This window comes from Suricata suricatta, chromosome 6, assembly GCF_006229205.1.
Source record: "Suricata suricatta isolate VVHF042 chromosome 6, meerkat_22Aug2017_6uvM2_HiC, whole genome shotgun sequence".
Taxonomy (NCBI): Eukaryota; Metazoa; Chordata; class Mammalia; order Carnivora; family Herpestidae; genus Suricata; species Suricata suricatta.
In genome coordinates, this window is record NC_043705.1 from 91,912,638 (window position 1) to 91,940,426 (window position 27,789).

General features: G+C 40.4%; 1 protein-coding gene across 1 annotated transcript in view; it reads right to left on the reverse strand.

Annotated features, from left to right (window-relative positions):
• Window positions 1–27,789, reverse strand: part of TENM2 (teneurin transmembrane protein 2) — a 1,222,720-nt gene that overhangs the window by 57,109 nt on the left and 1,137,822 nt on the right. Inside the window, exons 18-24 of the mRNA XM_029942895.1 lie at window positions 26,524–26,734; window positions 22,155–22,274; window positions 18,788–19,049; window positions 17,750–18,017; window positions 12,040–12,183; window positions 11,382–11,631; window positions 1,686–1,706 (exon numbers count right to left, since the gene is read on the reverse strand). Of these exons, the coding sequence (XP_029798755.1) occupies window positions 1,686–1,706; window positions 11,382–11,631; window positions 12,040–12,183; window positions 17,750–18,017; window positions 18,788–19,049; window positions 22,155–22,274; window positions 26,524–26,734 (1,276 nt within the window). The remainder of the gene's footprint in view (window positions 1–1,685; window positions 1,707–11,381; window positions 11,632–12,039; window positions 12,184–17,749; window positions 18,018–18,787; window positions 19,050–22,154; window positions 22,275–26,523; window positions 26,735–27,789) is intronic.

The following is a 27,789-nucleotide window of genomic DNA, read 5'->3' on the forward strand; positions in this document are numbered from 1 at the left end:
TTCTTCCTCGATTTAAGGAAGAAAAGAACTAGGAATGTATTTTTAGGAACAATTTGTGAATAAAGACCATCTTTAATTCCAGTTTCTCCTGAGGTTGCTATTAAGACACATAATTGAACTAGAAGTCAAGTGTTTCTAAAATTTCAGCCTAGATAACTAGTTTAAAAGAGTAGGCTACCAGGGTTCCTTTCCTTTCCTTCCCTCCTTCCCTCTTTTCCTCCTTCCTTCCTCCCTTCCTTTCTTCCTCCCCCCCACCCCCCTCACCGCTCTGGCTATTAAGTCTTTAGAGCATATCCACATATACAAAACAAATTAGGGCAGAAAGGGAAACTTCATGCTATTTTTTAATTAGATGCTGTACTTTGTTACTGAATGGATAGTATCAGGCTAGCATCATGAGCAGAATCAGGGGACTGCACATCTGTGCCTATCTGTGAGCAAGATTATTAATTCTGGACTTTCTTGGGAGCCTGATTCAAAGAGGCTGTTCAAAAACTCTGGTAGAAGAGAAGATGATTGAGGGTGTGAGGTCAGTTCTTGCTGGGGTCTTATTCTTCCCCATGGCTTCATACTCACTCCAACCAAGATTCTTACAGAGAATCTCAGGTAGATGGACACCCATACTTCCACATCTGTGGCTATGGTGAAGGTCAAATGAGGTGTGGGAGTTTGAACAGGGGTGTCCTTCGAGGGCACTGTTGCTTTATTTTTGCTTCGCCCAGTTGGGGTGCCTATAGGCAGCCAGTTTGGGAGTACCAGAGGAGGAGGCAGAGGGCTCATATGCATGGCTTTTCTACTGAAGTTGATGATCCTATACAACTTGACTCTATTCTTTGTCTAATTCTCACCTAACATCAGGAAGAAGCCCCTTCCATGTTTCATTTCAAAAAGTGAGGAGAAACCTTCCCTTGAGTATTAAAATACATTGTTTTGTTTTTTTCTCTTCTTCCAAATAAAAAGAAGGTCACTTTTCAGTGCAACCTCGGGGTAACCTGGAGTTTTCCTATCTTTGTAATGGGAAGCTCCCCAGAGCCATATGCACAAATATGTGTGTTGTACACACCATATGTGAATTTCACCATTATGGTTTTCAATGATAACCTGGAGCAGTTGAATGACAAAGGCTACTTAGACAAAAAGTACTTGGTCGACACCCTTCATACTACCTAAAAGTGATTTAACTCCATGAAAATTCCCAGTGCATCTGACTGCTGGATTCGTTCTGACCAGCAGATTGGCAATTAACTTGTTTTTTTTAAATGACCATATATCCAGGGGAAAAAATCATTAATGAGTTGAAAATGAGTTTTTGACCCGTTTCCAGTTCATTAAAGCTTTTGTGAACCCAGTCCAGCATTTACAAAAGCCAGAAGTTTGCCTCAACTGTTTAGCCCAATTATGGACCGCACTGAGCAGTCAGGATAAAAGTTCGCTGAGGGTTCATTATCTTGCACTTGCATCTCCCGGAAATTCTAATTACTGTCAGCTTATTTGGTTGCTTTTTGACTGCATTTCATAATTGCTAAAGCTTATCATATCCACAACACACAATTAGCACATAAAAAAGTTACTATATTTGGTACATAAAAATACACAACATTACACAAGAAGCACAAAACAAAAAGCAAACACAAGGAAGCAAACGAACCATATCAAATTATACGGGAAAGAGTTCTTCGTCTTACCTATGTTTAAACTCTTTATTTCTTTATAGAAAGAAAACAGAAGGAAAAAGAACAAACAGTTAGCTGAAGAATTGATGATAAAGCAAACATAACATTTTCATTTATTATATAAAGGGACCCAAAAAAGTGCAGTCATCTTCTTTTTATTCCCTTCTAGCTGACAGCTCCTGGCTCAATTACTAGGGGAGCACCCCTGATTTTGGACTCTTCCTGGCCATTGAAAAATCTACTGAAGAATGCTTGAATTCTCTGACCAGGCATGTGGCTGTCACATGACACAGGTGGCAACAGGTGTAGGAGGTCTTCTGGCTAATGAAAGATGGCAAATAGGTTTCCTCTTGAGTGCCAATACTGATTGATTAGTGATGGCTGCCAATAGCATGGAAGTAGGATTCTGAAGCCAAATGCCAATCAGCTCTAAAGAGTGCTGGAACTCATTTGTAATGTCTGCACTGGGTGTGGGAGGGAACCTGCTGCCACTTGTGCCATCTATGTTTTTGGTGCATTACAGGGTAGAATCAGTACCATTGAAGACAGACTCTTCCCAAATCCATCTGCAGTTTGCCAAACATTCTGTTGAACCCAGAGAGAATCAACCCTTTCCTATCACTGTTCTATGATACCATCCCTCTCCCTAACTCAATTTGCATGTGTGGGGCCCCTTGTATGCATTCTTTCCTACAGATAACACCCAGACATGAAATTCATAGGCATTAATATCTTCTCATAATTGGAGCCAAAGACTCCATTTACCATTTCTTTTTTGGAGAAGTGATAAAAAGTGTTGCTTTTTTATTTTAATGTGTATTTTTATTTTTGAGAGAGAGTGTGTGAGCAGGGGAGAGGCGGGGGGGGGCAGAGGATCTGAAGTATTTTTTAAGAACAAAAATTCATGTTAATTTCAACAGGGAAGAGGCTAGAAGTTAATACCATTAGGGCAAAGAGGAGAGATACTAAGGCCTCAAGTAAAGAAAACTGTTTCTCATTTCTGAGACTTCTAGGCCAAAGTGGAAGGAGTCTGTAACCCCTCTTTCCCTTCTGGCTGAGGGAAGAGGCTTCAGGAGAGGGACAAAGAGAGCTTAATGCCCTGATTCCTGCTTAGGTGCAGCCTGGGCCTCTGCCAGGGGCCATGATTACTGGTGGGTTTGCACAGGGATTACATTTTTATATTTTATTCCAATGTGTTAGTTTTCATTAAAAAAAAAAAGTTAATTAAATGATGCTGATAACTCCTGAGCTCTGACTGACATAGTGCAATTTAAGATTCATTCTGCAAAGCCTGGTGTGTCAGGGTGGCAGCCGGGAATTCTCGCGTCTATTTTATATTGCTTAATGAAAGTGAAATGTTATCTGCCACCAGTGGTAGTCATATTTGGCTCTTAATTATTGCGCTATCAATTCCAGTTTTTTAGTCAAGATTTTGTGAAAAGACTGGATGGGATTTGGGTCTGCAGACCTGACCTACTTCTTTCCTAAGAACATCTGCTTTAAGTTGATTAATATAATATCTATGCTGGGGAAAGGAGAAGGGCAGGAGTGGGGGGCCAAGTAATTGAGGGTACAGTCCAAATGATCATATGGCTATGAGCTCTGGAGATCAACTGAGGTCACTTCTATTCCAGTCCAAGGCCATTGGCAACATGGGTGCTTAGTAGCCAACAATTCAAAACAATGGCATTGAGTCAATCTATGTAGATCAGCACAGGTGCCTTACATACAAAGGACAGGACAAGGTTCTGTGTCCATGCCTCAATAATGCAAACCCTTTAGGCACAGCCTTCAAAGGCAAAGTGGTGTCTCAGATTCAAGAACTGAGATGGCTCTGCTCATCAAATTTGAGACTCTTGCCTTCTTCCCTTCCAAATCCCTCTGTGCCACAGAATAGGGTGGCATTGGAGTGGCCACAGTTTTTTGTTTGTTTGTTTGTTTGAGTTTTAATGAAAGAGAAGTTAGCTAGGATAAATTCAATTTAGTTTTAGGGGGACATGCTTATGTGGCTCATATGTGGGCCTTTCACTATCTAGTTAGATTACTGCTAATGATTCTGGTATAGGAATGGCTTTCAGGAAAGCTCCTGCCTTATTGTTCAGACTCACTTAGCATTATTACTGAAAGTAAAATCCCCAGTGTCACCAAATGGGTGTGGTGAAGCTTGCTCTGAGTGGCGCCTTAGCTCATCCATTGATGTTATGGCCTCCACAACTTGAGAGACATGGAACCAAGGACAGATTCCAACAAAAGGGAGGACACTGGTATGTGTCTCCTTTAACTCAAGCAGTGTATCCTGGGCCCCTGATGTGGACTAGACACTGTTCATGCATCAAGGCACAAAGATGCCAAATGTGCCTGCTCTATAGAAGCTAACACACTAGCACCCTAAAGACTTACACAGAATATTTCATTATTACCAAGACATCAATGACAGGCTGGTTAATGAGTGTCAACTCAAAGACTATTTAGATTATTCATTGTACAAGGAAACCTGAAATGCACAGAAATACTATCAAAGAAGCTTGATAAAGATTTTCCCAAAATTTACAAGTCTGACAATGTTCATGACATCACTAGTAATCAATTGTAAACATGAAACATTTGACTAACTTATCAAAACAAAGTTTGACTATAGCTATGCTAGAAGAAAGACTGAGTACTGCTCTATTCTTTTAAAGATAATGACATTACAAAATCATTGTCATATTAAAAGACAATCAAAAACTATGCAGCCAAAAAGTGTAGGAAAACAAGTATCATGGAAGTGTAATAGTTAATTAATAAAACATTTTAGGTAATTCATCTGGATTTTGTGATGCTTACACTAATTATCAGCTTTTCAAAATGCACAATTTCTGTTAGTTTCTTTTCTCATCCTAAATAATACTATGTTTCATTCAAAATTATATAAGATTTAGGTCTCATAAAACCTGGACCTGCCTTTGGTAAAAGAGCTTTCAAAACAGTACCAAGAACTGCCCCTAATTTTATGGGGATATTGTTGTTATTGTTATTCTGGGTAGGGGTGCTATGTTATATTTTGTTTCCCCGATCTTGGTGTTTATAGCCTGACTACACAGGGAAAGCATCTCCTTTGTAACTAGAACTATATATTCCTCCCTATCATTCTATGCCTGTATTAAGCAGGGTCTTTTCTCATTGAAATTCTCAGACAAAGCTTATTTTTGGTGACACTTCCTTCTAACTGCTACTGTTCTTGCCTTCCTTCTTAGGCTCCCATTCTCTTGTGACTCTTCACTCTCCAGCACTGGTACATTTGGACTGGACAATTCCCTTCCCTGAAGACCTTCCACGATAAAGCTGTTGCTGTTGATCCCCTTCAACAGCACCATCAGAATCGCAGCATGGGAGGGATAACACCCAAGGATCATACCTCAAGATCATAAAAGCCATATGTGAAAGACCACCATGAATATCATCCTCAAGGGGAAAAACTGAGAGCTTTCCCCATAAGGTCAGGAACACGACAAGGATGTCCACTCTCACCACTGTTATTCAACGTAGTGTTGGGAGTCCTAGCCTCAGCAATCAGACAACACAAAGAAAGAAAAGGCATCCAAGCCGACAAGGAGGAAATCAAACTCTTATTCTTCGTAGATGACATGATACTCTATATGGAAAACCCAAAAGATTCCATCGAAAAACTGCTAGAACTGATCCATGAATTCAGCAAAGTCATAGGATATAAAACCAGTGTACAGAAATAGGTGCATTTCTATACACCAATAATGAAGCAGCAGAAATGGAATTGATCCTATTTACAATTGCACCAAAACCCATAAAATACCTAGGAATAGACCTAACCAAAGAGGTCAAAAATCTATTCATTGAGAAGTATAGAAAGCTTATGAAAGAAATTGAAGACAACACACACAAAAAAAGGAAAAACATTCTATGTTCATGGATTGGAAGAACAAACATTGTTAAAATGTTAATACTACCCAAAGCAACCTACATATTCAAATGCAATCCCTATCAAAACACCAGCATTCTTCACAGAACTAGAACAAACAATCCTAAAATTTATATGGAACCACAAAAGACTCCAAATAGCCACGGCAATTCTGAAAAACAAAACCAAAGCTGGAGGCATCATATTTCAAGACTTCAAGCTCTATTACAAAGCTGTAATCATCAAGACAGTATGGTATTGGCACAAAAATAGACACATAGATCAAAAGGACAGAATAGATATGGACCAGATATGGACCCACAAATATATGGCCAACTAATCTGTGACTAAACAGGAACGAATATCTAATGGAAATAAGACAATCTCTTCGGCAAATGTGTTGGGAAAATGGGACAGCAACATGCAGAAGAATGAAAATGGACCACTTCCTTACCCCATACACAAAAATAAACTCAAAATGGATGAAAGACATAAATGTCAGACAGGACGTCATCAAAATCCTAGAGGTGAAAACAGGCAACAACCTCTGTGACCTTGGTCGCAGCAACTTCTTACTTGACATGTCTCCAGAGGCAAGGGTAACAAAAGCAAAAATGAACTATTCGGACTTCTTCAAGATAAAATGCTTCTGCAATCAGCAAAACTAAGAGGCAACTGACAGATTGGGAGAAGATATTTGCAAATAACATCAGATAAAGGGTTAGTATCCAAAATCTATAAGGAAGTTATCTAACTCAACACCCAAAAAATCCAGTGAAAAAATGGGCGAAAGACATGAATACACACTTTTCTAAAGAAGAGATCCAGATGGCTAACAGACGCATGAAAAAATGCTCAATATTACCCATCGTTAGGGAAATACAAATCAAAACCACAATGAGATACCACCTCACACCTGTTAGAATGGCTAAAATTAACAGCTCAGGCAACAACAGATGTTGGTGAGGATGTGAGGAAAGAAGATCCCTTTTACACTGATGATGGGAATGCAAACTGGTGCAACCACTTTGGAAAACAGTATGGAGTATCCTCAAAAAATTAAAAATAGAACTACCGTATGATGCAGCAATTGTATTAGAAATTTATTCAAAAGATATAGGAGTGCTGTTTGAAAGGGGCACATGCATCCAAATGTTTATAGCAGCACTATCAATAATAGTCAAAGTATGGAAAGAGTCCAAATGTCCATCAACTGATGAATGTATAAGGAAAATGTGGTATATATACACAATGGAATATCATTTGGCAATCAAAAAGAATGAGCTCTTGCCATATGCAACAACATGGATGGAACTAGAATGTATTATGCCAAGCGAAATTAGAGAAAGACAAATATCATATACATTCATTCACATGTGGAATTTAAGATACAAAACAGATGAACACAAGGGAAGGGAAGCAAAAATAATATAAAAAATGGGAGGGACAAACCATCAGAGACTCTTAAATATAGAAACCAAAATGAGGGTTGCTGCAGGGGTTTTGGATAGGGGGATGGGCTAAATCGACAAGGGACATTAAAGAGGACACTTGTTGGGATGAGCAGTGGGTTTATATGTAAGTAATGAATCACTAAATTCTATTCCTGAAATCATTATTACACTACATGTTAACTATCTTAGATATAAATTAAAAAATTAATTAATCAAAAAAAGAATCTCAGCCTGGGGAAATGTTTTAGTTGGGGAAAAATAGCATATTTCATATCATAGCATAATTTTATATTTAAAAAATAAAAATATTTTTTAGACTTTCAAACATTATGGGATGTATGAGATTCTTAGGTTTTGCATAAGAAGCCAAGTTAAGAAAAGGCAGAGAGACACTTACCTATACCTTATAATTTATTTACTTATATTTGGTTCCAATTCTAAAGATAATTGAGGAGGAAGAAAGATTTTTCTATCACAGAAATTCACTCTAAGGTGTTAGTGACTGACAAATTTACTCTCTAAGGCTTGGGTTTTGCAAGGATTACCTGGAGAGAGGGTAGTTATAAGAAGGGGAATGGGCCTCTAAAGGTGGAGTATCAGGCTTTTGGGGGAAGTGAAAGTTGAAAATGTCTTGAATGCTGGTAGAACTGCGGCATACAAATGATAATCATTTTACCTAAGAAGGAGGCTCTTTCTAACATTAGAAGTTTTCCAAGTGCAAAGAACTCTGCCCCTGTATGTTTTGGATAGGCAAAGGAAGGAGGAAAAGAGAAGGAACCATGAGAGCATTTATATAAAATTCTGATTCAGAGGCTCGACTCTGGGGTGGGCAAGTGAGATACAGAGGGGCATCGAATCCTGAAACTAAATCATTCAGCTGCCAACTCACAATGGAGAAAAGACATAAGCAAGACAGGTCTCTTTCCCCTCCTCCCTCCCTCTGCTGGTTACTGTTTTGAAGAGAGGGAACTGACAGCCCTTTGTTTTCAGTTATGTAGTGGGAAGAAAAGAAAAATCAAACCAGTATTCTTGTAAAAGCTTAACTTCTAATCGTCTCTGGATACCTGACTGATGAAAGCAAGAACAAGTCCAAAGGCAGTTAAAAAGGAAAAAGAAAACACACAGCTATTGAGGGAAATTGGTAGTTATACTCTCTCCAGCTGTTCTTAATGTCACTATGTGGGTGTGGTGTGGCTTGCTCTGAGTGGGCCCTTAGCTGTTATCATTAATGTTATGGCCTCTATGAATTGAGAGACCTGGAATGAAGGAGAGATTCCAAGAAAAGGAGACAATGGTCTGTGTCTCCTTTAACTCAGGCAAGGTGTCTTGAGCCCCCAATGTGGACAAGTCACTACTCTTGGTATCAAGGGGAAAGATGCCAAAGGTCCCTGTGCTATAGAAGTTCAAACACTAGGACCCTAAAAGACTCACATGGAAATAACTGAAAACAAGCCTGTAAATGGGGTCAACTTTTGTGAAAAATTAGAGTTAAGTGTACCAGAGGAGGGCGAGAATTATTTCTGCTAGAGAAGTAAGGCTTCATGGAAGAGGAGACCTTCAAAATGAGCTGATGAGGGCAATTAGACAAAATTTTTTAAGTAGAGCAAGTAGCATGAGTCCAGGTTTGGAGGTGGGAATGTAGTGGGCAAGTGCTGATTTAGCTCTGAGCATCTAGAACCATGACAAAGAAGTAAAGGCCAGACATTGAAGGTTGATTACAAATGTCTGATTTAAAAATGTGACCCTCATGGAAAAGCAGAACGCTACCTTCACCCCCTTCCCTGCCTCCTGCCATGGCTTTCTGGTGTCCATAGGATTCCTGAGAAGAGGACTCTCCTAGGATAAAAATGGAAATAAACATTTTGGGAAGGGGACCTAGTTGGGGAGTTCTAAGGAATGTGGTTTGTCTGATTGGCAATTTGACGGCTTGAGGATTATCCAGCCTTTCCATTTGTCTCCTTCCTCTTCTCATTTATCTTTTGGTTATTATGCTCTCCTAGTCCACCCCATGGCCTCCCCTTCTTTATTTCTATGATGAACACTCAGCCCCAATTGTCTCTACTTGCCTAGGTGCCCATCTGTCACCCTCAAATGGGTGCTCTTTGAACCTTGTGTTTCATCCCCTTCTAGACCTTTAGAGCCCAGGAGATGCTTGGCTCACATCATGCTCAGTAAATGCCTGCTGGGTCCTGAAGCTGTGACCTTCTTGGAGTGAAGCTGGGGTTCTCTCTCTCTCTCTCTCTCTCTCTCTCTCTCTCTCTCTCTCTCTCTCTCTCTCCCATCCTGTGCTTGGCATAGTCTCAGATCCTAGGAATAGTCAGCAGTACTTGCTGACAATCTGTTCACTGATCTCCCTCCCAGAAGGGGCCACTAAAATGCAAGTGCAACCTGTGGCTTCTTCTAAGTCCTTCACCTGGTAGCTGAGGCTACTTTAGAAGGCATCAGCACCTCCTCGGTTGCTCAGGTCAAGATTTTTGTCATAACCCTTGATTCTTCTTTTTTCTTTTTTTTCCATTTCTTACACCTGATCCATGAACAATTTCCATCATATTTACTTTGAAAATATACCCCAGTTGGAACACTTCCTTGTCTCCCCACCATCCCTCTAGTCTACATCACCATCACCCAGATCCTGGTCAGCTGTTACAGTTTCCCTATGGACTTCTCTGCCTCTACTCTTGCACCCCTACAGTCCATTCATCCACATAATGGCCAGAATAATATTTTAAAAAGGCAAATAGGATCTTGTTAACTCTACTGTACTTCCTACTTCTACTGTCAACAGCTATACTTTTTTAATTTTTATTTTTAATTTATTTTTGAGAGACAGAGAGAGACAGTGCGAGTAGGGGAGGGTCAGAGCGAGAGGGAAACACAGAATCCGAAGACAATCTCCAGGCTCTGAGCTAGCTGTCAGCACAGAGCCCGACAGGGGGCTCGAACCCATGAACCGTGAGATCATGACCTGAACCGAAGCCGGATGCTTAACCAACTGATCCACCCAGGAGCCCCCAGCTGTCCATTGTAATAAGAATATAATTTATACTTGTCAACAGGTGAAGGACTGATCCCCTACTGACATCTCTGACCTCTAAAATACTTCCTCCTGAGCTCATCACCCTGCAACCATATTGGACTTCTATCAATCCTTTAAATAAACCAGATTATTTGCTGATATTAGGGCTTTTGCACAACTTCTCTCTGCCTGGAATACTTTGCTCCAGATCTTCACAAGGCTGCCCTCATCACTCAGGCCCCATCTCAAATGCCACCTAGTAGGAAATGTTTCCCTAACAATCTTATGTAGCTTCCTTATCCTTCCTACTCTTCAAGATAGTCCCTAACTTTTACCCTGTTAGATTTCCCCTAAATCATTCTTATTATTTTTAAAATTTGTCTACATGATTTGGTGTGAGGTTCCCTATAAGATCACAAACACAACAGCTAGGGCTATGCTTGTTCCTACACTCTCCCTCATCTCCCAACAGATAGTCCTTAGCACATGGTGTACATTCACCAACTATTTTGTTCCTTATTTATAGACTTCATTTCTCCCTCCACTTACAGATCCTCCTCTAGGTTTGAGGGCCTGTAGTCAACTTTTCTGGGAAGAGAGTTTATCAGAACTTTTGTCCTGGACTTCAGATTTAGTAGCAAGCAATGACCAGGAGGAATCTACCAGGTGTGGCCAGAAGTTAACTAGCAAGGACTATGCAGTCATTCTAAGTCATATCCTGGTGAATGTGCAAAGATCCAGAGAATTTATAGAAAGGTAGTACACAGAGGCACTCAATATAAACATTTGAATTAGTAAATGAACATTAGTGGTTCTCAAACTCTCATGTACATCACCATCTTCTACAGAGCTTGTCAAAGATAAAAAATGCCTTGGCTCTTCTCTAGGCTTACTGAATCAGTGCCTCTGGGTGGGCTCCAGGAGTCTGTATTTTTAAGAAGTGTCATTTTAGAAACCACTGAAACAGACGAACAGCTGGAAGTAGTGGTTCTTCCATTGTTTGGTATGTATCAGATTCTTGTGTGAAGGTTTAACAAAATACAGCTACACAGGTCCCACACCAAGCACCATGACCTAAAGCTTTCACCCTTGTTCATAAGTCAGGTGTTAACAATTGTATCCAATATGTGTGGTGTTTTATAGTTTCAAAAAGAATTTCCTCCCAATCCTTATTTGATTCTAGGCCTACATTTTGAAGCTCAGCCCATTTTATGGAATATATATTATCTGAAGAACGTCCAATGCATCCATCATTTGCCCAGTGAAGCTTTGTAGCAATGGGAACAAGAGCACAAAGGAAGGTTTTCTGTGTGGCCACTTACCGTAACTCTAAAATGCTGGTCACATTTCGAGAGGGAAAGATGCGCCGGATGTAATTGAAGTCTCCAACGAAGAGGCTCCCATCAATTCCAACAGCCAGAGCTACTGGGGCCAGTAGCTTGTTGCCTTCAGCAAGGCCATTGCAACTGGGACAGGAAATGCTTCGGCGGCGGCCATTGCCCATGATGCTGGTGATGATGGCAGGCTGCTGGGTAAGGAATTGGTTCTCCCCGGTGCCCTTGTGTAGGATTCCTGGGGAGCAGGAAATGGGGATGGTTATTGCAATCCTTTGGGGAGGATACTTCTATTGGCTTATTGAGGGTGAGGGGCAGTGGCAGAGAGAAGAGAAATAGTAGGAAACTTTGATCTTTGGGGAACTTGCCTATTTCCTCATGATGCTGAGAGAGCTGTGCAGAACCCCAAGGCTAAGATATTGTTAATTGAAGAAAAATTGTGAGGTACACTAAGGCAAATGGTCTGGGGAAAACAGTCCAACAGTTTTTGACATTTAAAAGGAGAAGGTGGGAAAACCTATGAGTATTTTTGACACTTGATGAAAAAAAGGGAAGAGAAAAGGCCACCACCTAAAAGTCAAGGCTACAGAGAAGATTCCAGAGGAGCGATCAGGATACATTTAGGAAAGTAAATGTGCCTACATACCACTTTTAACATTAAGAATGTGATGTTTGTCCAAGGACCAGCCACCGAGGTTGGAAGGGTCTAGTTCAAATCCTTGAAGGAGGGCTGTCCTTTTCTCCCACAGGATTAGACTAAGGCAGGTCTCATATTCAAACCCAACAGACACTGAAAGATAAAAGTGGGTGGGGCAGAGTGGAGAAAAAAGTTTACTTGATTACTCCAGAGCTTTCCAGCTGGAATGAGAAACACATGTTCATGGTAATACAGATTCCTTTCCAAAAACTCGCTCAAGGAGGCGGGTTGATTGCTTTTCTCCTTGTGATTCCACACAATATTAAATTCAGATTTCAAGCTGAACTCAACCTTGAAACTTTACACAGTAGTACTCCGTGGGGATAGAAAGACTTTTCCAATGAACAGCTGGCTTTCAAAAAATGACCCTTGTGACATGGAAGGAGGAGAAGAATCATTTAAAAATGAAATACAACTCTCCTTTATAAATGGACAGTAGACTGTTTCTTTCAGCCTGCTGTTCATGGCATGCATTTATCATATTCTGTGTTTTTTATTTTTGCTCACTGGGAGGAAGGCCTATGGAAGCATAGTGGCTCATTTTTAAGGAGATTCTATAGGCAACAGCTTGTATAAGTTAAAGCTCTTTGTATGATCACTCAGGATTCCAGAGAGTGCCAGGCAAGGCAGGCATGGGGACAAAGCCTGCCAATTATGTGACAATTCAGTGGGGAACAGAATCCAAAGACTGTAAAAATCCTACATTTGCCACATGGACAAATGGGAGAGGGAGGCGGGAGATGAAGGACTTCAGTTCTAACTCTGCTCCAGCTCACACTTCCTCATGGCTGTTTTCCCCATGTGTAAAACAGAGCAAGTGAAGCCTCAATTTTTCAGAGAGATGTAGTAGGGATAAATGAGACAAAATGCCAAGATGCCATACATTTTTAATTGCAACCATTGCTTTAGAAATATGAGGCATTGATATTGTTGCTATTCCTACTACATTAAATTCTTAACTATGTGTGTCACCTTTGGGGATTCTCCACGGCTTCTTTTAAATCCGGAGATATAGGAGCATCAATATGAATGGGAGATACATTTTATTAAAAAAAAAACCCACATATATTTCTTAACTTGTCCTCTGAAAATCTAAGAAACAACAACCAAACCAGTAGCAAAGAGAATTGCTAGTGCCTGGCTTGTGGCCTTGAAATATTATTTCTCATTAAAAGGAAATCAGGCAGGGCTCCTTGAAGAAATGGCTGGAGCAGGAAATGAACAAGATGAGACTAGGCCATTTTATCATACCAGATAGCAAGGAAGAAATCAAAATCTACTAAGGTTATGTCAAAAGAATCTTCAAGTCAGCTTGAAGAGTGTCCCATTGACCAAAGATGGAACAATTTGACCCTTGGTAGAGATAATAGCTTCAATGGATTAAAACATATTAGACACATTTTATTCTATGAGTTCATAATGGTATTAGAAAAATTAATTTACACTGCTAGAGGACGTTAGACAACCAACTTATTATATAGAAAATAGTAAATAAAGACAAGCAATAAAAAATTTATCTATTTTTTCTCACTTGAACTCAACTTCCTATAACCAATTAGTTAATGAGAGACTCTCTCTATGTAAAAGTATTCTAGCTAATAAATGGACAAGCAATAGCAAAATTAAAATATGACTTTGCAATTCCTAATGACCTAATGGATCTAGGTTATGAGTATAAGTGGCTTCTGAAATCAAAAAGGATACTGCAGGTGACAGTAGGTGCCTCCTGACAGGAAACAAAAGTACTACCTATCTAGTTGTCCTGCTGAAAAAAAAATCAGAGAATAAAATACCTAGGAATAAATTTAATCAATGAGGTGAAAGACCTGTATGTTGAAAACTATAAAACACCGATGAAAGAAATTGAAGAAGATACAAATAAATGGAAACATATTCTGTGTTCATGGATTAGAATAATTAATATCATTAAAATGTGCACAGTACCCAAAGCAATCTACAGATTCAATGCAATCCCTAACAAAATTCCAATAGCGTAGAATAGAAACAAAAATAAAACTAATAATACTAAAATGTGTATCAAACTGCAAAAGACCCCAAGTGGACAAAGCAATCTTGAGAAAGAACAAAGTTAGAGACATTACATTCCCTGATTTCAAACTATATTACGAAATTATAGTAATCAAAACAGTATGATATGGGCATAAAAACAGACACACAGGTCAACAGAACAGAATAGAGAGCCCAGAAATAAACCCATCATATATGGCCAATTAATTTAAACCACAGGAGCCAAGAATATACAATGGGGAAAAGACAATCCCCTCAATAGATGGTGTTAGGAAAACTGGACAGACACATAACAAATAATGAAACTGGATCACCATCTTACATCATACACAAAAATTAATCCGAAATGAATTAAAGACTTGAATGTAAGACTTGAACCATAAAACTCCTAGGAGAAAACATAGGGGGTAATCTTCTTGACGTTGGTCTTAGCAATAATTTTTTGATTTGACACCAAAAGCACAGTCAACAAAAGCAAAAATAAACAAGTGGGACTGAATCAAATTAAAATGCTTCTGTGATGGGGTGCCCGGGGGGCTCAGTCAGTTGAGGTTATTATCTCGCAGTTCGTGGGTTTAAACCCTGCATTGGGCTCTGTGGTGACAGTTCAGAGCTGGGAGCTTGCTTCAGATTCTGTGTCTCCTTCTCTCTCACCCCATCCCCTACTTACACTCTGTCCCTCTCTCTCTCAAAAATAAACAAACATTAAAAATTTAAAAAAATTAAAATGCTTCTGTACAACAAAGGAAACCATCAGCAAAATGAAAATGCAACTGAATAGGAAAAAAATAGTTGCAAATCACACAACTGATAAGGGGTTAATATCTAAAATATTAAAGAACTCATACAACTCCATAGCAAAAAGGCAAACAATCCAATGAAAGAAATGGACAGAGGATCTGAACAGACATTTTTCCAAAGAAGACATACAGAAGGCTAAGACATTCATGGAAAGATGCTTAACATCATTAATCATCAGAGAAATGCCAATCAAAACCACAATGAGATACCACCTCATACCAGTCTGAATGGCTATTATCAAAAAGACAAGAAACAACAAATATTGGTGGAGATGTGGAGTAAAGAGAACACTGGTGCCCTGCTGGTGGGAATGTAAATTGGTGTGGCCACTATGGAACACAGTATGGAGGTTCTTCAAAAAAACCCAAACAAACAAAAAAAACAACTCACAAACTACAAATAGAACTAACATTTGACCTAGCAATTTCACTTCTGGTTATCTATCCAAAGAAAATTTAAACACAAACTCAAAAAGATATCTGCACCCCATGTTCATTGCAGCATAAGAGATGGAAGTAGTCTAAGTGTCCACTAACAGCTGAATGGATAAAGAAGATGTGAATGAGTGAGTGTGTGTGTGTGTGTGTGTGTGTGTGTGTGTGTGTGTGTGTATGTAGTATTATTCAGGCTCAGAAAAGAGTGAAATTTTGCCATTTGTGACAATATGGATGGACCTTGAAGGCATTATGTTATGTTAGATAAATTAGAGAAAGGACAGATACTGTATGACTTCATTTCTATGTAGAATCTTCAAAAAAAAATAAAAAAGCTCATCAATGTAGAGTCAGATTGGTTGTTGCAGGAGGCAGTGGATGGGAGGTGAAAGAAATGAGTGAAGGAAGTCAAAGATACAAATTTCCGATCATAAAATAAACAAGTGTTGGGAATATAATGTGTGACATGGTGTCTATAGCTAATAATACTGTATTGTATATTGTAAGTTGTTAAGGGAGTAAATCTTAAAAGTTCTCATCACAAGAAAAAAATTTGTAACAATGTGTGTGACAGATGTTAACCAGACTTGTGGTGGTGATTCTTGCACACTATATAAACCAATATGGAATCATGTGTACACCTGAAACTAATATAATGTTGCATGGCAATTACACCTCAATAAAAACATACAATTGATATGGATAAAAAAAATCAAACCTGAACCTGAAAAAGCCTTGAGTCTCGACTCTCAGTTTACAAGAGATAATAGAACAAAGGAAGACGTTAAACAGCCACAGGGGTGCAATCAGAAACTAAACTAGACTGTGGGAAATTCTACAGGCAAACAATGCACTTTGTTCAAAATAAAATACAAAACTTAAAAAAAAGAGAGACAGAAGAGAAAACCATAAATTAAAGAAATTTAAGAGAAATCAAAATTGCAAAAGGTGGATTTTATTTGGATTTGACTCAAATAAAGCACTAATATTTTATAATACTTCTAAGACAATCTATATTGAATAATGAGCTAGCTATTTGAAGATATTAAGAAATAATCATTTAAAAATTGTGATAATTATTTGTTGCCATGCTTCTAAAGTGTGTTTTAGAGATGCATTGTGAAATATTGTGCATGAATTTATATGATATCTGACACTTTTTTCAGAAAATCATGAAAAACAGGGAAGTGGATGAAAAGATGGACTTGATAATGTCAGAAGCTAGATACAATGGGGGTGCATTATAATACTGCATCTATGTTTTGATGTTGGATATTATTTTGATATTGGTAAAGACTGGTATAATATTTGATTAGCCACTTTATATTAAATGCACTAGTTACTTCAATAACATTACTATCTTTTATTAAGGTAATAACTCCCTTTGTTGATGAAGCAGACTACTAGCGCCATACCCTGAGCATGTGTAACCTGCTAGGTACATGACATTATGCAACTTACTTACTGTCTCCCTCTTGTCCTATTGCACAATGGGGTTTATGAGAGTGCCTCTCTGATTAAGTTATTGATAGGCTACCCCAGACAAAGGATTTTAGCTTAGTGCTCTGCACAAAAGGAGTGTCTGACAAACAATGGCTGCCAACTACCATGAAAATTTCTAAGTTTGTTGGTTTCTTACTTTGGTAACTTATTATAGTTCTTGGAAATTGCAAGCCTAGTGGTGAAGAAAATATAGGATTCTGGATTTTAATTAATCCCGCCCAGCTTTCCACCACTAGGAAAAAATACTGGGTAGGTTGATCTTAATCCACAGTTCACAACTCTTCAGAAATTGATAACCAACAGACCCTTCTCTTATGGTAGTCTTCCATCAGTGGGCACAGCCTGAAACACAGCACGTGGCTTTCATATCCCTTCCATTTTCTGGTTCTGCTGGTGCATCCTGGGAACATGGTCTAGCCCTGCCCACCTCTTTCCCCTATCTCGAATATTCTCCTTGTCCACACATTCCAGCCACGTTGCCCTTCTCTTTATCCTTCAAACACACCTTAGGCTTCTTGCTCTTTCTGCCAGAAAAATAATGCTTTGTTTCTGATTTTCACATGGCTCCTCCCTGCCATTCAAGCTTCTAAAGGGCCATCTGCCAAGAAGCCTTCCCTGTATGCCCATCCACAGTTGTTCCTCCTTCCTAGTAAATTAACTTATTTTTACTTTCTTATTAGCACTTATCACTGCTTGATATTTTCTTATCCAGTCTATTCTCTTGATCTCCCACTAGAACAGAAGGTCCATGAAATAGGACTCTTGTCTGTCTTACTGACCAATGCATTCCTAATTACTGGGATAGTGCTTGGCACATACTAGGAACTCAATATTGATTGAATTAATGCATGACTAAATCCAAGGATCAATAAGGATTTGAAACTGAAACATACCAACAGCATCAGAGAGTCCATATACCCTTTGGCCATATGCATCTGTCTTATCCCAGATGAAGGTGTAGGCCAGGTTGGGAGAGGCCTGGAATGACTTCTGGAAGAGGTGCCCTTCTACAGCTACCATCAGATGGACCTTGATAAGGTTCAGGGGCACGGTGGACTGGGTCATGGTGATCTTCAACAGAGACTTATAGCCTGCGGTCCTGGAGCTCAGATAGCGAAGCTTCACATTGGAACCAGGGAGCTCAATTTCTTCATGAAGAACCTGGAGAGGAAACACAGGGTGGACATGAGACATGCTGCACCCAGTGACCCCTGGGCACGCAGGCTTCTCACAACCCTGAGGCTGCCTGTCTGCTGCCGCTCTCACAAAGCATCATGCCTTATATGGGGTGCAAGAACCACTTCCCTCAACTGAGAGGAAAAAAACCAACCAAAACTTTATCCTACACCATGGAGTGAAGGGGCTGAGGTTATGATTTTTGGATTAATAATTATTCCTGGTCACTGTTGTGTTTCTTTTTAAAAATCACACTGTTGGCAAAAGATGTAAATAAGAACAGCAGGCTTTATTGCTAGCTGCATATAAGGAGGCCACAAGAGGCTGTAATTATATGAACCTGCAACTTCCAGTGACAATTGGTATAAAGCAACAGGGAGGCAATAATGTAATATGCCCTCTGTCCTAACACTAATGTAGATCATTAAAGTGACTCTTATCATGTATCTCTGTGACTAACAGGAATAAAAAGCAATTTGCAGGTGGGTTGCACACATGCATATTGTTTTTTTATTTTATTAAAAGCTCTGTTGACTGCCAAAGTCTTGAACGACTATCTGGAAACATCTGGAAGGTATAGGAGAGATTCAGTTTTCTCTCCAGTGGCCATAAATTCTATTGTGTTCCTACTTTTTGTCTCTCTCCCTTAGTTTCTGGCCCACCCAGAGAGTGACATATGGTAAGAGGAAGTTGGCCAGCCAGTTTGGGTCAGGGTAGGATTTGAAGAGACCTACCCTAGTACTTGCCATTCCTACCTGGGTCTCAGGCACGATGGGATTCTGCCCAGGGGCGGCACTGAAGAAAGTGGACAGTGGGGAGGAGATGATGATTGGATCTGGTCGGACAAAGCCACTGAGATCACAGCTGGGGATGGAGTTCTCCTCGGTCTTCATCACCAGGGTATCCATGGCGTAAAAGCTATTCCATGGCAGCCACACAGTGCGCTCCTGGCTCATGAATGGGGCTCGCTCGAAGTGCAGAGTCAAGGAGGCACCCCCGTTGGCAATCAGGTCAAACCTGGAGAGGGGGCAAGTGGGCTCTTAGGAACAAACTTTGCTTTAGATAAGGTAGCAGCTCTGAACTCCACACCTGAGGGCAGTGGGAGGGGCAGAGCATGCAAGAGAAGAACGTGGGCTTTGAAGGCAGATGGTCTGAGTTAAAACACAATCTCTATCACTGCATACAGTAGTTGTGTGGCTGTGTGCAAGTTACCAACCCTCTCTGAGCACCAGCGTCTTCATCTGTGAACTGGGAATAATTATGTGAAGATAACTTCACAATATGGCTGAGAGAATGAAATGTGATGAGTGCAGAGCAGGGGTCAGCAAACTAAGCCCGGGAGCTAAATCCAGCCCACCACCTGTTTTGGCAAACAAAAGTTTCATTGGAGTACAGCCACACGGATTTGTTTACTTATCCTCTCCAGCTGATTTTGTGCTACAAAGGCAGAGCTGAGTAGTTGTAAGAGAAACCATATGGCATGCAAAGCCTAAAATATTTACTATCTGGCCCTTTACAGAAAATGTTTCCTTGCCCCTGCTGGAAAGTGCTTAGTATCGTGCTAGGTTAACACAAGTGTTCAATAAATAGAGTTATGGGGGCTTATTAAAGCTTTCTTCTCATCCACCTGGGTTGTTATATATATATTTGTTTCATAGAGGCTTAGGTTTTGAGATACTGTTGACATATATCATTAAATTCAGGTGTAGTACAACGTAATGACTTGATATTTGTGCAAATTACAAAATGATGGCCACAAGAAGTCTAGTTAACATCTATCTCTCCACATAGTTAAAAAAAATTTTTTTTGTGCAATGAAAACTTCTTTATTCTCTCAGCCACTTTCAATATGCAATACAGTATTATTAACTATAGTCTCCATGCTGCACATTACATCTCCAGGATTTATTTATTTTATAACTGGAAGTTTATGCCTTTTGACCCCTTCATTTTGCCCTGTGTCTGATATATTTTTTAGTGTCTATTTATTTTGAGAGAGAGAGGGAGAGCATGAGTGGCAGAAGGGAAGAGAAAGAGGGAGAGAGAGAATCACTAGCAGGCTCCCTCCTGTCAGTGCAGAGTCCCACGTGAGGCTCCATTTCAAGAATTGTGAGATCATGACCTGAGCTGAAATTAAGAGTCAGATGCTTAACCTGAGCCACCCAGGCATCCCTTTGATAACTGTCCTTAAACCTTGTTTCTGTTTGTTCTTCAAGAGCTGGACAAAGGTGTATTACTAGTAAGATAAACTAAAGGTAGTTCTTTCCCAATTAACCGAAAAGAAGGAGTTTAATGGAGAGAAGTCTCCCAATTTTAAGTTTTATTCCTCCACCAAGATGTCGACTCTTTGAGGGCAGTGGTGCTTTTCTGCTCACTTCAGAATCCCCAGTAGTTAACAGAGCTTCTGGATCATAGTAAAAATTCAGTGCAAATATACGGAACCACTGGCTTCACCCAATTTGGATAATACTCTTGGTGTTTTTTGTTTTTTTTTGTTTACTTTTGTTTTATTTACTTTGTTGTTTTTTTTAACAGACAGAACTGAATGAGCAAGGAGCACACGAATATTAAGGTGAATATGAGAGCATGTATGGCACGGCAATTTATTACATGAACTTGTTTGTCTGTTTCGGGGCATGCATACTGCTGAGGATGGTTTTGTGTAGGATACAGAAGAGAGTCAAATGTTTTGAAGTGAAATTGGTATGAAAGAACCAAATCATCAATGTCTGCGGCACACACTACTGTACGACAGATTGTGTGATTCCTCAGAGCATTCCCAAATACATCCTGTTACTTCCAGGGCTTTGCAACCTGAACAAGCTGAAGAAATCACCAATCCTGAAGTTTGGATAGATGATATGGGAAGAGGGTCTGGGCTGTAATTAGGAAGGAGCAGCGCAGAGGGATGGGGCAGCATAAGGTAAGGACCGGCAGCAAGCCAAGGACTTAGAAATGTCCTCTGTGTTGTCATCAGACTTTGCAGAGTGGGAACACTGGCTTCTAAGAATGAAGAGGGCTGAGGTAGTTCTGCATGTTACATATTCACAGTCCTAGTGCTTTAAAATAATTAGATTTGGCTGCAGAAATGTATGAGATATCAGAAATTTTGTGAATACTGAGATTTTGATGGAAATCATCAGATGTCTTCTTTGGGTTTCAGAGGTGGGAGAATGGGAGAATATGAGAATATTGTGGGCTGGTCAATTTTGAAACTACCAGCAAGGCTACCTTAGGGCATTAGAAAGTAAGGCCGACTCTTCACCAGAGAAAGGCAAGACTCATAGTTCTTACCCACATGCTATGTTCATGATTTTGCAGACTGCAGCTTTATGGAAAAAGTGTTGCATCAGATTTATAACAGCCATCTTCTTTTACATTTGAAATAGAACGCAAAACTTTGCAGGCTTTTTTTTTGCCCAGGGTAGCTGAGTGATTTCCCCATCTCCTAGATTTCTTTTCTTCTTCTTTAAATTTCAACTCCATGCCCAGTGGATTAAGGAAATAACATAGCTTTCATCTTGGTGGGGGCTGCAAGGGTGCATGTTTCCAATCAGAAGATAATAGGAAAAGGTTGCCTCCTTCACGCAGCAGGGTGACAGCTAAATGTATTTAATTAGACTTCTCTGATTACATCCCACCCCCTCAAAACAGGCACGAAAACAACACAGCTCCTAAAGCCACAGATGAAAGCAGAAGGGGTTCACCACAGGACACTATGTCATGTGGATGCTTGTCACCCTGCACTGCCTTTGATTTAAAATAGGAGAGAATTTCCAAGAGCCACTTTGCCTTCCTCTTTCTAGAATCTACCCTCCCGTAGCTGCAACCCCAACACATGTACACACACAGAAAATATTTACCTGACATGGAAAAAGGGAGAATGATGGTTATTGGCAGCCTTGGACAGACTGGCCCTTCTTTTTTTTTTTTTTTTTTTTTATGTTAGATACTATACCACAACGCAAAAAATGTATTTGGGAGGGATCTTCACTAGGGGTCTGGCCTGGTGGGCATTGCAGGCCACAGGGGGAAGCCATGCAGCTCCAAGACAACAGCATGACCTATCTTTTTGCCTGCACCCTCAGTCCTGAGTAGGCAGAACCCTGCAAAGATACTTACGTGCCATCTTGGCGAGTGATGGTGTAGCCATATTTTGGGTACTTGACAAAAGACACATTCACACCAACCAGAGGAGTCCCATCTGTAGTTACTACTTGGCCTCGAATGAGAGAAACCAAGCTGAGAGAAAAAGAAACACACGTCTTTAGCCACACACAGGAAAGTAAGACAAGGGGGTGTGTCAAGTTCTCCTTCCATATTGCCACTGTCTCTACCCATCCTCATCTGGTCACTAAGGTAAGAAGACTCTCAACACTAATTTTTGAATTCATATGATCACACCTCACAGAGAGGTCTTAACACTTGCTTTCCTTGAGGAACAGAGCTGATGACATGTTGGAGTGAAATCCATGGGCAGCATCTCCAGTCACTTGGCTGGGCAATGTGTCTCCTGTGCACATTCCCTCTACCTTGGCCTTGCTCCATTTCTTGACATCATTTGGCTTTTTTTGGCCTGAGCTTCAGGCTGCCCTCATCACTCGCACTTGTGCTTCAGTCTGGCTCAGAGAGCACTATACTGGGGTGAGAGCTTCCCCATCGGGATACTCATTTCCTTTCTTGTTGGAGAAAGGCAATGTTACTCTTCTCCAGGCTGGGATGTCAGAGGGAATGGAGAGAAGTGCACACAGGTGTTTTGTTGTTTTTTTTAATGAAGCTGAGACATATACATACATTGTTATTTGCTGCCCTTTAAGAGGAAAATTTCTCATAATCCATGACAGCCTGAGGAAAAGAGAATATTAGAGCTTTACCTATTTTTTTCTGGGAGAACTATCCTGGGTTCTGAGTTCCATGTAACTATATTTCTCTTCTATCAAATTCCTGCTTTCTTGGTGGGACAGGGACAGGCGTGGTTGAAATTCCACTCAACTTTTTTTCCCACTGTCAGAGAAAGCTCTCCTCTCTCCAGATCATAGTAATTAGAACTTTTGCAAGAATGCCAGTATCAATGAGCAACTTCTAGGAAATCCCCTAATAGAGACAATAGAGATGTGACAGTAGTCCTCTCAAAATCCATACAGGGAGAATGCACATGCCTCCTCTTACCTAAATTTTCTTGACTTCATAGAGAAATGGGTTAATGAGAACTTCCATTTTTGCACTTAGCACGAGGCAGGTCTGCAGCTAAATTGTTACCCTTCAAGCCACTGACAAAGGCAGAGAGGTTCTGAGATTTCCAGGTTCCTGGACACACTCCCAATTTCTGGACTAGGTAATCAAGCTGACCTGTTCTTTGCCAAAATCTTGTCCAAGTCTGCTTGATTTTTGGAATGCACTGACTCCTGCTATCTCAGGTGGGATGCAGGGATGGAGGGAGGCTTTCTCCAGGCACCTCTCTTTTTATTAGCAATACCCCCCCAACTGTTCAACTCCAACCCTTTTATGATCTCAAGAGGGTTTAGACTATTCCACTGACAGCTCTAATTGTCTGCTACTGGCTGCCTGACAAATGCATCCCATTTTTAGCTGGTTCCAACCATAATGCCAGAGCCTTTTGAAAGTGGAAAACTAAATTATGAAAATAATTCTTTTGTTCAATTCCATTTCCTTATCTTAGTGCAGACTAAGATTTTTTTCATGCCTTCCAAGACACAATTTTAAAATTGATGTGTGTTGATGACCACAAGGTACAAAGTGTTTGTGATGAGAAAACAAAGCTGGGAGTATATCTCATAGTGGGGTTTTTCTCCTCCTTTTTTACACGACTGTTATTTCTTTTAAATCATTCCTATAGTATAAGACTTTGCAGAGCACCACAGGAATAAAAGGGGCCTGGTTGCCTAGGCTTCCTACTCTCTATTTTCCTAATTCCTCATTGTTGCTGGCTTCATATCGTTTCTAGGCAGACAATTCACAGAAAAGACTAAGCTAAGACATGCTATCAGTTCATTTCTATTTATGATTATTGATGTGTAACAATTATCACATTATCTAGATAGTGAGATCTGCTGTATAAATTATAGTGGTGGAGTCAAGACATTTTAGTTATTTTTACATGCCATTATCTTGGGAAAACGCCTTCTTAGAAGTCTTGAATTAACTCTTTCTTTACTCCTAGACTTCTCCTTCTTTTCTTTTCTTTTCTTTTTTCTTTTCTTTTTTTTTTTGGTCAGAGGATAATGCACTAAAATTCACATGCTTGGTGAACTTAAACCTATGTCTTGGAGTAACATTTTCTACTTCTGAATTATGTATCTACACTGACATGCTGGAGTGTGGGCTCATTTGAGTGGTGCTATTTATTCCTACTTTTAAAAGTTCAGAAAAGCATTCTCTAAAGCAAGTTTTTTTTTTTTTTTTTTTTTTTGCCCAGGTCCCCAGCGTTGCTATGGTCCACCAATATTCTAGAATCCTTGCCTCCTCTTCTGTATCATAGCTGTAGCTCAAGATGCCTTCTGGAAGTGGTGACTTTGGTGAAGAGGATAAGATTGAATTTTAAGGGACAAAAAGGAGAATATCAAGAAATTACTGGATTTAGCGTAGAAAAAATTAAATGTTAATAGGAAGCTGAATGGAGCATGGGTCTTGGGAAGATGTATTTACAGTAAAAGCAAACTGTATGCAAACCATAGTGAAATGCTCATGGCCTGGTGTAAGGGCCATTCAGGATTCCTGGGCAACAGGAATTATGTTCATCATTAAAGGGAGACATACCTGTAGAATCCCTGTCCCAGAACTAGGATTTAAAAAGCAAATACTTTTTTGATCAGAGATTTGTGGGTTCTTCTATTTCTGAGGGGTTCTTGTATTAAGGTAATAATATAACTATGTGAGTATATTCTATAATTTTATTCTAATTTTATCAATCAAGAAAATGAAGTTTCTGAGGTTAGATAACTTGCCTAATGTGACACGACTAGGGGGTGTCAGGGCTGAAATAGAAGAGGGCTGAGATGATTTTTTTTCTACTTTAAGTAAAACCAGAACACAGAGAGGCTAAAGTTGCTGGCCCAACGTGACCTTGTTAAGAGCCCTCATATTCAAAGAGCTGTCAGGATTTGGGGCTGCACAACTTCTCAGAGAGTTGTAAGGGGTCATAGGATTAATTGGCTTTACCATTGTCCCTTACCTCCCCAGCCCACCTTTGCCGGAGAGCAGAGTCTGAGTCATGGCCTGATGATGCTTCCTCCCCAGTGTCTAATGTGGGGGGCACCAGAGAATCACTTATAAAGCTAGGGGCTCCTGTAAGAAGTGACAGCAGGTATTTTCTTTGCTGGCTAGAAGGCTGTTTGGGCAGCATACCTCCTGAGTTTTTTCTGGGCCTCCCCAGAACTGAGTGAGGATAAAGAGAACTAAGAGAATGGTGGCAAGAGAAGGATGGTTCATGGGGTGAGGAGATCAGGAGTGCCCCACTCAAGTTCAAGGTTCCTAGAGGTTTCATGATGGAGGGCCCAGCCAGCAATTCTTACTTCCCCACAGAAAGGAGCATAGAGATGAGACAGATATCCCCAAGGAGATCAGGCCTGCCATCTTCACATCTGCAAATACCATCGGCATCTGGTATTTGCCCAGGCCCACCAAGAGTGGGATCTATGATATGCAGGCAGACCATAAGAAGCCCCCTGCCTCTCCTATCTTTTCTCTCACCTCCAGAATCACAAACAGTACCTAGAAGGGAGAAAGGGATGGGAGGTCTCAAAGCCAACTCTTCCCCTTGCTCTCTTCTCTGGGTGTACAGTTCTAACTTGTCCTGGGAGGAAGGAAAGGGCCAACCTAACCATAAAATAAATCTAGAATTTGCCCCTCAAATATTCATAAGTCTCAAGTTAGCAACTGAGAGCAAAAGGAAACACAAGAGAAAACTCCATCAGTTTGGAAAGAAGGGTAAAATGCCTCAGCATGACATCTTGCCCAAAGTAGGCAGTTAGCAGATGCAATTGATGGGGTTGCTGTGTGGATTCAAGATGGTCTATATAAAGCCTCTGGCTCATAAGTGTTCAATAAATTCTAGCCAGTGGCATTATCTTGGCTCTAAGGTGCCAGAAATGATAAGCTATGTTATTAAGTTAATAATTGCTTTCAAAAATACTCTATTGAATCAACTATTTCAGTGATGATCAAACAAAAGCCACTATCAGAGGTATTTTATAAAGAGAGATAAAATAATAATAATGTAAAATAATAGATTATAAAAATGATCCAAAAACCAAACAATCAACAGGAGTCTCTGGCAGGTTCTGGGTTGCAGTTGGCCAAATCCTACAGATAGATGAGAACTCTGCTCTGGGGCTCAACCCATAGGGAGCAAGGGGCCCTCTGTGAACCAGAGCAAGGAGCTGCCCTCATGAGGTAGCTTCCAGCACTTCTTTCTGCTCTGATAGGAGGCAACCAGACACCTTGGGGTCTGTGTGGACAGAAGGGTGCCCACCTGCTATTGAAGGGGTTGTCTCCAGGAATGATGTGGGTGCTGTCTTTGCCTGCCAAGAGCTTGATGCGGTCATAGAAGGACTTCACGGCAGGCGAGTCTGTCTGGCCCTGCTGAATGATGTCTAGGGGGTCCCGGGACCCTCGGCAGAGCAGGCTGTTCTGACAGGCCGACTGCAGGCAGCAGTCAGGGTCCAGGCAATCCACCAGGCCATCTGGAAGGGCAGAGAGAGAGCCAGGGTCAGTGCATTGCACAGCACAAGCAGCTAAGAAATTCTAACACCTTTGTCACAAACAGGATCAGCCCTTCCCAAGGGCTTGAAGGGGCAGGTTTCACTGACAAGTCTAGTTTAATTCCAGTATATATGCACAGAAAATAAAAGTCTAAAAGGAAATAATTGAAAATGTGGACAAATGATTATCCCCAGGTGGTAGATTGTGTTTCTCCCCTTTTTCTTTATTATACTTTTCTATATATTCTGTTATGAGCAAGTATATTTGAGTGTTTGGAAATGAAACCAAACATTTTGCTTTTGAATAGTGCAGCACAAAAAATTACCCATAGCTAGGTCTCAGGGCCTTGTGCTAATGGATGCACAAATCATCAAAATGCATGGGATTCCTTAAATCTCGCTTTAATGTTGAAAAATGTTCTATCCCTGCTCCCTATCAGACAGGGAGGATATTGCTGACCAGTGTGAGAACTGGATGAGGTGAGTTTTGCATTTTCTGGGAAATATAGAGAAATGGCTTTGGTTTGAGCACCCAGAAAGTAAGCTATCAGTTCACCCAATCATTTCTGGTGTCACCTTGCCACACAATTGTAACACTTTGAACATCCTGATTTACTAGGTTCCTGTCCCTCCATCCCTTTCCTGGGCTGTTTCCTATCATTCATGTACCATTCAACAAATACCTGAGTGCCATCCATGTTCTTGAAATGAGCAAAGAATGATGGGACTGGTCCTTACAAAGTTGACAGTACAGTGAGGGAAACAGATGCAACTCATCTTTTAAGACCCAGACTAGGTATGGCCACCTCTTCTAGGAAGCCTTTCTGGTGATGCCTCTGGCTAGGTTACGGTATTCCTGCTCTGTGTATCCCTGAATCACAGGTTCTTAGAGAATGGTTCTGAATCAAATTCCCATGGGGAGAATCAAGGGTCTACCCCAGAGCTTCCCAGGGAGAACCTCCAGGAGCAGGTCCTGGAATTTGCCTTTTACACATGCTTGTCCAGCAATTCTAATGCACAATAAGTTTTAGAAATCT